This window comes from Cloeon dipterum, chromosome 1, assembly GCF_949628265.1.
Source record: "Cloeon dipterum chromosome 1, ieCloDipt1.1, whole genome shotgun sequence".
Lineage (NCBI taxonomy): Eukaryota > Metazoa > Arthropoda > Insecta > Ephemeroptera > Baetidae > Cloeon > Cloeon dipterum.
In genome coordinates this window covers 7,289,152-7,301,461 of record NC_088786.1, presented here as the reverse complement: position 1 = coordinate 7,301,461, position 12,310 = coordinate 7,289,152, and the positions used below count along the sequence as shown (strand labels likewise).

Genomic DNA, 12,310 nt, shown 5'->3' with positions numbered 1-12,310 from the left:
ATAATTTTCTTTCTTTTGAGGTGCTGATAACCAAAATCGGTTAAGCCAAACGCCATAGAATCAAGAAAAACGATGAAATATAAAATCTTTTCCAACGTTTCAACGACGAATGGCTGGACAGATTTTGGTTTTCAGCGCGCCAAAAGAAAGCGTATAATGAGTGAAGAATGCACAGTAGCAGGATTGAATCTGAATTCGCATCGGAAGAGCCTTTAAATTAAATTTATAATGAAAGTATACGGTGGCGTTATCTGTGGGGGGCTTTGAACAATAAGGGCTTATGTGAGATTTTTTCCTGTCTGTTAATTGATCGAATTGAGAAATACCAATTTGGGGTTGCCAACGAACTCCACACTCGCTTTCAAGAGCCATATTATTTTATTTATAATTGCAGTTTTGTGCGGTTGCCGGAAAATATATGCTTCCTGAAAAATTATCTTTCGATCATTCTTGTGAAGGAGAGTCAAAACATACCAAATTTCATCATGATCAGATGAAATAGCCCACTTACAAAATATGAGGGGACTTTACATACATTTCTCAATTCATGACTCATGACGATCATGAAAACTGCCCGGTTCTAGACGGTATTATTTGCTGCTCTCTTCCTCTTCCTAGAACCCTTGCGAGTTGAAATTTCGAGCTGGAGCAGCAATTGTACGTGCCGTTATGGCACGGGTAGGAAACACTAGTGGCACTTGTTCTTGGCTACAACTCCCCATTTAGGTCTGGAGCGCAGATAACTCACCCCAGCAGCCCCTGCATGTTATGTACTCGGGTCCGAGTGACATACATATACACATCCTGACGGGCTGGCGGGTGGGCTCGTCTAATCCTTGGGGGAAATGAAGCGCTCTAGCTGGATTTCAGGCCGCGCGTTTAATTTCGCGCCGCGACTTTTGCGCCGCCGAGAATTAATAAGCGTCAGAGACGGACGGCTTGCCTACCTGCCCGGTGGCTTTAAATTTCATCAAACGAAATTTGTTTCCGACGCACGGCGGTGCGTACGCTTGCTGGCTCGCTGGCAGAGATGTTTAATTGCACGCAAAAGCGAATGGAAAAGCTTCTGGCGGCGGTGGGATTAGTGTTGTGCCGGGCTGCACCGAGGCGAAGCAGGGAATTTCCTGTGACAAGGATTAGAGCGGCTCCGGGGGCAAATCTTCTTGCTCGCCGGCCACAGGATTAGCTTTTGCGCTCCGCGTTCATTATTTCAAAATTACGTACGCAAGCCCGGCCCTGATTTTCAACTGCGAGTGCCGCGAATCAGGTGTGCCGCCAGAAAAGCCGTTTTGCCCGAATTAGGTGCGAGAGAGCAGAGAGTTTCAACGGTGAAAGAGCTCTTTTGGTCGGGATTGTAGTGCCCGGGAAATGGGGCAGACTGGAATTGAGGCAAAGCCCCAATTACACGAAGAGCAGTTTTTGTAGTTATTCTTTTTATTATCAAATTTTTACGGTGAACACTTTGATCAAACTCAGTTACTATATACGCTTCAAAAAATGTGACGATAAAACGAGTTCGTTTTTATCTTTTTAAATCGGTAAAAAATTGTCTAATGGAAGAGTTGGTGAAAGAAATTCCTTCTACAAACTTTAATTTGGGGAAAAATGTCACTTTTGTGTGAATTTCTGCTGATTTAGAAGGTTCTATCAGTTTCAGGCGGTCCAAAATAAGGTTTTAAAAAAATGCTTCAAATTGAATGAGTTGACAGTCCCGTGACGATTAAAAAGATCAGAAAAAGTTAATTTTCTAAAATTCAAAGCCCTAAAACGATGAAATACATTTTCAAGGTCGAGTGGCTTCAAGCTCATAGTAAAAAACGTAAAAAATATATCTACCTAACTTTGTGCACAAATTTAACTTTTAAATTAACGTGTAAAAATTATTTATGAAGTTATATTGTAGTTAAAATCCAGAGGAGGCTGTACTGTCCCTAAAACATTAAAAATCTTTTTTAAACATGATCCCAAAACTCGCAAGTATTAAAAAATGAATCCTTCGAAAAAGACCACATGTTTAGCATCTTTAATTTTATTATTTATTATTGGTGTTTATTCTCACAAATTGTCAAATACATTCATGTTATAGCAAGTCATTAAAAATATATATTAGCATGTGAGAAAAGGCAGCACTCCTGGCAAACAACTTACGAATACCCTGTCCAGGAGGACAGAGCCGGAGCGGGCCCGGATAAAGAACCTACCAAAGAAATTTGAAACGTTCAGTAAATTATTTTTGGAGCTATTTAAATAATTGTTTTTCACTTAAAAAATCCAAAAATCATCTGACAATTTAATGAGAAAAAAATTCACTTCTAGATAAGTTAGAATCTCAAGTCTCTTGAAAAGAATTGAGATTGCTTCCCTGCTGAGATGAAACTGGCGATAAGATCGATTTTTTACTTTCCGTCTTATATATTGTGCTGGTTTGATGATGATTAAATTAATCTGCCAGCTCAAGATGATGCCGCACAGCTTGCGTATGGCCGTCGCTCTCTTGAGAGAGAGAAATGTTGTGTGGCTTATCTTCTTTTCAATCAGGCGGTGCCCTAGAAAATCAGCAGCAGCATCGCACCTCTCACATTTTACGCGCGGCGCCTGGGATGGGTTTTCCGTCGGACGACGGGGGTAATTCGCCGCGTCCCGACCTGCTCAACGCGCCAGACAAATGAATGAGGCCGAGAGAGCAACAGCAATTTGCGTCGTGCCCGCCGCCCGCCATCTTGGAAATTTCACAGACGAGCGCTTCGAATTTTTCTGCTCATCAGTTTTGACGAGATGCAGAAAAGGAGACGGCGGAAAATTGAATATCCCGGCCTCGAGTGGCGAAACAAGCGAAAAATGTGCGCTAGTTTTGCTGCTCGTGATGAGAAAATCATTCGCAGTTTCAAAAGCGTACGCACACACATGCTGCTTTTTATTAATTTTCTCTGATGGCACCCTCTGGGAAATTACTTTCCTCGGCTGGCCAGCTTTGATGTGCACCACCAGCGCCTCCAGATTTTGTCATCGCCTCCAGCTTCGTAAAAATATGTATTTTTTTCCTATATCTGTGAAAAGGGATTTCCAAATGAACAAGTCCTAGGTGAATGCAATGAATTTCAGATAGTTTTTACTGAAAATACTTTTCACACATTCTGAAGGCTCAATTTTTTTAATATTGCACGCCACGTATCTACAATTTTATCTTTTAATTGAAATAATTATTACCCTTAAATTTATTTTCACAATAGAAAGAAAATGGTAAATGAGTTCTGGATTGAAATAAATTATCTCAATTATTTTCAAACTGCTTACGATGAACGATGAAAGTAGAAGAATCCGTTTCTGTCTCTTTCATATTATTTTAATTTTTTAATTCATATTTTATCTCTGCACGAGTAAAAGTTATGGTGTATTTATGCTAAAACACTAATTGCTATTTTGTATGTGATCATTAAATTACGTTGTTATAAATCGTAGAAAATTGGTTTTGTTATTTAAACATCAGCCTTAATAAAAGTACTTTTAACTATTTCTTCACACCTGAAATAGAAGCGAAATATTTTTAATTCAAATTTTTAGTTTAATTGAAAACACCTGCTACGCTATTTTTCCTCAAGAATAAAATTTTAACGAGTTTCAAATTTTATACATTTAAAATAAATGAAAAGATTATGAATATTAATAAATAATTCTTCAATGAATATAAATCAAGAGTTTTCAGTGAAAATCTGACATTTCTATGATCTGGTTACATATAATGTTGTTTGACCTGTGAATTCTATTTGCAGCACTAGCCTTTGGCATCTCCAGGTAAAATGCAAATAAGCAGATGAAAGTTTGCCAGATACGATCGAATCAGGCAGACGGATATCGAGATTGAAGGCGAGATTGCTTTTTGTGTATCCGACCTGCCCGTGAATAATATTTTCCTCTGGGCCGGAGCGGCACCCAGATCGACTTATTGCTCGAAATTGCAGATCGAGAGAGCATCATTTTCCGCTTGTATTAAATAAAATATTGCGTGCTCCTCCGTCGACGACGACTGGAGATGTCAATAAAGAGAGTTGCTGCTTTTGATTCAGAGAGTGTATATTGGGAGTCGTGAGCAAACACTGAACAGCAGTTTGCCATAACATGCAGATTGGCTGGCTGGCTGGGCCGAGAGCAGAGCAGAGCACAGGAAGCTCGATTCTTCACGCTCACCAGTTTTCTGTTTGGCGTATCAAGATTTCTTCCGCTCTGATTTTCCCGAATGCATATTGCCCCGTGCTTTCGCCCCGCGCCGCGCGCACTTTTTCATCTCTGGCGTGCTGTGTAATTATTCAAAGTCCAGCGGAGCGAGATATTGCGCGGCTTAACATTATTTTTCGGCGCCGACAGGAAAATGCAGCTCCACACACAAAAACGAGCCGCCGCATGAAAGGGGGCTTCTTTGCAGAAAGACGCCGGATCGAAATAAGCCGCTCTTTGCCCGGCGTCAAAAGAGGTTTCTTTCGCTGAAATTTGCTAACAAAGGTTCAGCCGAGTGAAATCCCCGGTTCTTTCGCTTGATTGGAACAAGCTCCACTGCACCTCAAAAGCCCTTTTGAATTTCCCTATGCTTTACCAAGGTACTCGTGTAAAACGTATGTGACTTCTGTCAGCTCTTTTATCAATTTCAACAATTTGTTTTTAAAAATAATTAAAATTCAATGACTTTTTACCGAATGGAACAAAATAAATTAAATTTTTTCCTAAGTTAAAGTGAGAAATAAAATTAAATAAATTCCGTGCTTTCATTTCCTTTTGCTGTTACCAAGGCACAAATTAGCAAGATTTATTATTTTAATTCATACTTTTGTTGAATTTTTCTGTACTTCGTAAAGGCACAAACCTCAATCCTTGAGTGAGACATTCCAAATTTACAGAATATTTAGATTGACAAGTGAATAGTCATGTTTATAGCTTTAAATTTATTTTTAATTCGATTATTCAAGCCATATGTGATATCTCACGAGAACTGATTGGGTCCGACTCAACTTTGGCGGATCAGGTGCTCCAAATTTGAAGCAAGGCGCACAAGGCCTTCGATTTAACAAGCATGTCAACTGCAAATCACAAACACAACCGCGCAACCGAGGCTCTCTCTCTCTCTCTCTCTCTCTCTCTCTCTCTCTCTCGCTGTCAAAGGGCTCGCTGCTTGCTCGTTCGTTAAATCGCGTCAAAATAGAGCAGGGCGAAGCGCGCGAGCGGAGCATCATTAGCGCACACAGCCTTCTTCAGCACCTTCGGCGGCAGCGTCATTAAAGCCGTCGAGGTGCACACACATGTATCTCTGTTGTGTGAAGTAGCAGAAAACACTCGAGCACTCGCAATTCCACGCTTCGTTTCGCCACCTGTGCCGCTTCTCGTGAATTAAAAACTGCCAACTTGGCTCTGTAATCTTCGAAGACGCGGCCCTCGTTATGTTTGAGTTGAGAGAAGCTGAGCTTGCATAAACTTCTCGTCTCATTTCGAGTGCACACCACACTATGACTCTAGAAGAACGGTCTTTGAAACCTCAGAGAGTGTTTCTAGTAAAATATAACTCGGGTTTCGCTCCGAAGAAATATTTCTATGTGTACACTTTCGTGATTTTACAGTATAAAATAACGAGATTAAACGTGAAAAATGAACTCTTAAAATTACTGCATTGAATTTTACTTCGATTTTCGAAAGAATAGGCCTGCAAAAATTTAATATGATTTTTTTTTTAACACATCCACCATCTCAAAATATTATAATCATTGATTTTTACGGATAATTTCGCACATCAACCTTTACCTAAAATCAAACACTTCCTGTTAGCATTGATAAAGGCAAATCCCTGTATAAATCCTCATATTCCTGTCGGCCAGCTCCATTAGAAATTTTAGATGTCAATTATGATTAGTCTAAAATGCGTGGAACCGGTGGTTAGTGCTGAGAGCAACTTTTCATGCATGCTTGCATGCGAGCGAACATAAACAATGCACGAGATCTGTGTGTGTACGTGCGGAGTAGTTAGTTAGTTAGTGCTGGTTTGTTTGTTCGTTATAGTTAGTTGTGCTGGCGCAGTTTTATTTTTCATCCGCCACGCGGCTAATGGATAATTTTAATAAAGCCGGAGCTCCGAACAAGTGTACGGAACACGGAGATAAGCAGATTAGCTTCGAGTAAAGCAGCGGCAGCAGCAGCAGAGTAGTGTGGAAAAATGCTGCGGCTGCCGGCAAATGGAAAATCAAAATAAATTACATCTCGGCGCCACTTTCGGCTTATCAGCACTTTATTTCTGGCGAGAGCGAACACGCTTTTAATGCGCGCCGTTCGTTTCGAGAGGACACAACTCTTTCGGCCGCCAGCAACATTGCCTTGTTAAATTATAATCCAGTGCCGAGACCGTAATTTGTGGGCAGAGGAAATCGTAAAATCTTGTCATTTGAAAGAAAATCCAGAGCCGCAGAGAGAATTTTGTGAATTAGTGTCTCTCATTAATCTATATAGCTAGTAAAACTGTTTGGGTATGTTGAATGCCAAAAAGAAAAATTAAAAAAAAAATGATTCTAAATAATAAAGAAAGATACAAGAAATTTAAATCAGAGGTTCTACTCGAGGCTACATTTATTAAATTATAGGGTATCGATACTAACAACACAAACATTGTAAAAAATGATTTACTGTAGATCGCAGTGTTTTTCTTAATGCAAATTTTACTTGTCTTCTGTCTTGATCGATTTAAGATGATTTTACAGGTTCCAAATTGTTGATATTTGCTTACTTGAAGCCATCGTCATCACAACAAACGTATAAAACGGAAATTCTATCCACCATCTTTTTCCACCCGATCAACAGATGACGCGAAAAAATTACTCGTTTTTCACACAATCATCACGACGTGAATTCCGCAGCTGCAAACAGCCATTTTTCAACCCCGCTTCCTGCTGGATGCGTATCCAGAGATGTCGCAGCGGCCCCAAAGGTGCTGTTGGACAAAAGCGGGCGCAGACTATTGTGTGGCGATGCAGGAATAAAAGGATAATCCAGCAGCAGGTCTCTGGGCGGATGCAAATGCGCCTAGAGGTATTACGCACATGAAAAAGGAACGGCGGGAGGGCGGACGGGCGGGCGGGCGGGTGGCCCCCGCGTAGAATTAATGCGAGGAATCAGTGCAGCAGCGGCGGCGGCGGCACAAATAATACCACCAGCAGCTTCTGCTTTCAAAGTCAGGCTATGCGAGAGAGATTCGAAGTATTAATAAAAGCTCATGGTCCTTTCATGAAAAAAGCTTTCCGCCGATTACATTTTATCCTTTAATTTATTAAACGCGCGTGCGCTTGAACCCGATAATGAGATTAACGCGCGTTCTTTTTTGCTCTTTTCAGGCATGACAATGATAATACACTCACTATAGAATTCAATAGGGGAGAGGGCTAAATACAAGTTCATTCTTTTCAGTAGGAGGGATGAATAGAGATGGAAATTTTGGACAGTTTTTTGTTCTCTTTCTAAAGACTTCTTTAGGTAGACGGTTTTGGGACTCCCTTTAGATTATTTTCCGCCCCCATATTTAACCATTTCCATACAAAAATTATAACTACTGCCAGATTTGCAGATATTTTACTCTCGAAATCTTTTTTCCGCTAAATTGACAGATCAACTCAGCTTAACCATCCATCCATTTCAGATTAGAAATATATATGGATGCTGGCTGTCGTGCAACCTTACTTAATTTCTTTCATTGACCATTCGATGAGTCACTGCCATCGCTTGGTAAAAGATCGTACCAGTCAGAATATCTTCTCTGATTGGTTTCGTGGAACCAAATTTGATAGGTTTCTGTCGTAAAACCACTAAATTAACGGGTTATTTACGTAACCTCCGATTTGCGACACGTTTTTATCGCATTTTCGATCAATTGAAACCCTCAGAAATTGACTGACACTCAAAAATAAAATTAAGGCTATGTATGAAATTTAACTGGTTTTAGATTGCCTTTGGAAGTCGGAATGATGTTCAGTTTCTCTGAAAATCTTAAAATTGTTAGTTTTGTGCTTGTCTAATGTTTGAAAATAAATCAAAAGGCACAGACAAAATTTAGTCACTCGCTTAAACTCATCCCAACCCTGAATAAACATGAAGCAGGTAATCTAATTTAGAAATTTAAACTCCACGAGGAAATTATGCTACCACTTTGGACCCTTTTAAATGGAAAAGTATACCTGCTCTCTGCAAGCGTAATTACGAAAAGGGGAACAAACCTTTTGCAGTTAGTTTATTCCTGCGTTAAATAATTAATATTTCTAATTATATTTCTCTGCGTTCCTTGTGTGTTTATGCGAGAGTATATGCAAATATGAAAAAATAAAAACCACGCGCTGCAGTTGCTGCTGTTTTTGCGGGCAGCGTCGGTTTTGTTTGTTTGCGCTTTGAATAAAGCACTTTTCCAGCAGCTCTCTGCTGCTGCTGCTGGTGCCGGGTCTCGTGCTTGTACTTTTAATATATTTCCATATTAAATGTGTCTGTAAATACACTCGCGCGCGCACATACTCCGACTCGTTCATATAATATCCTTTCGTTTTAATAGCGGCGCGAAATGCAGCTACCCTGGGTAATTAATTTTAATTTAAACATAAAACTTTAGCTCACCGCCACTAGCTGACCGTTTCATGAATGTAAACATTTTCATTGTCAGCTTTTATCTTTTTTGCGCGTGCTGCTGACCGCTTCGATTAATTATAATAACCGCACGTACGCATCTTTCCAGCGTTCTCTGTACACAACGATCCAGAGGATACTTGTTTGTTTTGCTGTAAATAAATAAAGCAAAAGAGACACTCATAAATTGAACGCAAACAAAAATAATTACCAATGCATGATTGTCAATTTCGGAGGACGGACTTGCGCGAATTTCTGCCCAGCGACATGACTGTTCTGAGTAAAAAAAATATCTGCGCAGCAAAATATGATTTCATAATTAGTTTTGCCAGGCAATCAACAGAGGAAATTAAAAAAATGACGCACACATGAAATTTATATTTAGTTTGCAGTTTCTAATTTTTTTGAGTTTCTCTCAAAGCATTTGAATTACAATCAAACTATGAGGAGAGCTGAAGGCGTAGTAATGTTTAGTAGAGTTCATATTCAGAAGTAAATTGGATAATGAGGCAGTGGAATTATTTATCAAACGTGTGGAGAATTTGTCATCACCATAACTGTGACGGCAACTGTAGTTAAACTTAGTTTTCCGCAAGTTGTTGAGAATAATTATTGCATTTGAGCAAAATTTAATAGTACTTAGCAACTGTGGAAAATTAAATTTTTAAAAGTATAAACATGAGTTTCAGCGCTGGAAAAGCTGAAACCAAATAGAACAATTTTTAGAGTTGTGAAATTGGATATTTCGTTTTTGCAGAATACAAAGGAGTTTTTCATGTCCCCTTTTTAGACTCTTCTGAAAGTGGATTCTGAAGATAAATTTTGCTACTTGAAACTTAGAAGAGAACAAAAATTGCAAAGCTACGAGTGCTGTTTTAATTTATAAGAAAATTTTATCCAAACTTAGCATGCTAATTTTATTATATGATTATTTGGTAGGCAATGACTGGATATTAAAAACCCTGATTTATTTCGCAAACAAGTGAAATTTAGTAATTACTTCACAGATAATTGAAGAGATCACAACGAGATGAATCGAAAAAAAAAAGAAAAACAGTGAAAATCTGTTTTTATTTTACGAGAAAATGTTTCTCGGTTCCGATTTCTTTTTTGCACACTGAAAAAATAAATTGATGATAAATTCCATGAATGACAGATCGAATGGAACACCCACCCTCTTGCAAGGGCTACCAAATTTTATATGATATAAGATTGCCATTTTTAAGATTTTAATCAGATTTTTTCTTCAATCATAACAAATTTTGGATCTAATTTTTTGTACTCACCACGAAGCTCATGTTTATAAGACTTTCATTAGAATATCACCCAGTTCTAGTATAAATTCTTTTTGATAAAAATTATCCATAAAGTTGAGATAAAATCATTATAAAATCAGCTAGAAATGAAACCTAAAATTATTTTTAAAATATTTAATTTATGGTAGAAAATTTAATATTACTGTTTTTCTTATTTTCTTTATAAAATTTGACAATTGATAAGATAATTTTATGCAATTACGTTGGATTTAAAATAACTTTTAAAAGAAATTGGTCATTTCAAGAAAATATATAAAGGAAAAAAATGCTGTCTAAACGGCTCAAGATATCATTAATCACTCAAAGTATTTCATAACAATGTTCTATCTATATAAACACAAATTTCAGAGCTTTGTACATAATATTAATTAAAAAAATATCCAATTCTTTCGTATCCAATTTGCAGAAATTACAAACTCCACTGTCATTTTTGCTTGGGAGTGGCTCTGAGCTCCTGTAATTTAGGCTAAACACACGGGCGTCGGGCGCGTTGCATACTCGAGAGTGGCACAAAGCAGACAGAGAGAACGACGCATTTTTCACTGAGGCAAAGCCGAAAAACAGGCGAGCGCGTGTTCTTTTGCGGAAAAACCTCCCTTTGACTGAGCAGGTGTCTTTCGGCCCGTGGCTGCTGTTGGCTCTCTCTCTCTCTCTCTCTCTCTCTCTCTCTCTCTCTCTCTCTCTCTCTCTCTCTCTCTCTCGCAGTGTGCGGCGGCAGCAGCAGCCGTGTCATTCACACACGCTGCGCCTGGCTCGAGTGTTCTAATTGATACAGCGTGAGCGAGCGAGAGCGCTGGCTCCTGGCTGGCTTTTATTTCACATCGGGGCGCGCGAGGCGACGGCGGAACATTTGTAATTGATGGCGGCAGCTCGGCTGACTGGGCTGACACACGGGCCAGATAAGTTTACTGCCGGCTCTCGCGAGTCTTTGAGGTCTAATTGGCAGCCAACTGCTTTTTATTCGCCGGCCCTTTTCACTCAGCAAATTCAAAACAAGAGTCCTGCGCGCCAGACCGCGGCCAGACCGATCAATTGCGATGCTGACTGCTGAATTTATGGCGCACAAACGGAACTGAGACGCCCCTCTGGATCGGCTGTCGGCGCCTATTACCATACCATGTATACACCCCACCCGTCCGTCCGTTCACGGAAATGGATGCGTTCTGTGTGTGGTACTCACCGACGGAGAAGAGCACCACTGACGCGAACATGGCGGGAGAAACAGCAGATCCGCGATGTCTCATGCCTTGCACATTGCACGCAGCCTTCCTGAAACAGAAAATCAACATTTTTTTATTAAATTCGCAATACGTTTTTCACTCATAAAGTAAGCAGGCTCTTTTAAAATGTCCAATCAGGCTACTACACAAAAAATTTACATTTATTACTATAAAAAGCACTATGATAATTCTGGAAAAGTATTTATTTCTTTGCGCATTAATTACCAAATTATATGGAACGCTTAAATTTGTTGGTATTTTTTTTTTTTTTTGAAAAATGGTTTTATGAACAAGCTTACGTGAATATCTACAAAACCTATTTGATGCGGATCAACGTTCCTGAGAATTATTTAATTTGATATTCTACATGTAAATTTGATCTTGCGGCAAACGTAAAGGAATGTAAAAGGATCTTTCAATGTTATGGATGCCTAATAGTCCATGGATGAATGTTAGTTTTGGCCACATTAATTTATTTAATTTTCTTATTTATTATTTTGCACTCCATTCAGACAAAAGACTAACGCCTATTTTATTGTGTTTTTTCTTATCATTTTTAATGAGATATTCTTATCACCCCCATCAAAATGACGCGAATCAGAATCAATTTACTTTACACGCTGACTCATTTGTTTTTATTCAAATTTGAGATTTAGCAGTTCAAGCATATTCTTGATCAGATCTGGCAGTGAAACACTTGTAATTGGCAGTATTTTAATTAAAAGCGAAGCCAATAAATTAATGAGCAGTTGGAGAACACACTGAGCGCACTTTCCGTACGCAGACAAGTAATGAGAATCGCGGAATGCAATTACTTTTGCCCTGATTGAGGCTGGTCTCGCAATTGGCAAGCAGCATGGCGCTCTCGTTCATTCGCTTGCTCTCTCGCTCGGCGTAATTAATATCGAGAGCTAGTTTTCAGCAGTGTTCGTACATCACGTGCACAAACAGGTGGATGTGACTCCCTCTCTGCATTATAGCTGCCAATGGAAACAAAGAGAATTTTCCATTACCCGGTGACAGTGTGTATTTACCATATCGAGAGCGCAAACAATTCGGCAGACGCGGATAATTAGCGGCGTGGCGATCGATGCAGCCAAGATTCGCCGCGTCCGTGCGGGCTCATTGTTGCCGCTAATG

The 12,310-nt window shown here is 39.4% G+C and overlaps 1 protein-coding gene across 3 annotated transcripts in view; it reads right to left on the bottom strand.

Annotated features, from left to right (window-relative positions):
- Window positions 1-12,310, bottom strand: part of LOC135936579 (uncharacterized) — a 117,872-nt gene that overhangs the window by 44,472 nt on the left and 61,090 nt on the right. For all 3 annotated transcript variants that reach the window (XM_065479443.1, XM_065479461.1, XM_065479453.1), the window contains one exon: window positions 11,131-11,219. In XM_065479443.1, coding sequence (XP_065335515.1) covers window positions 11,131-11,194 — 64 coding nt within the window. In that variant the 5' untranslated portion in view covers window positions 11,195-11,219. The remainder of the gene's footprint in view (window positions 1-11,130; window positions 11,220-12,310) is intronic.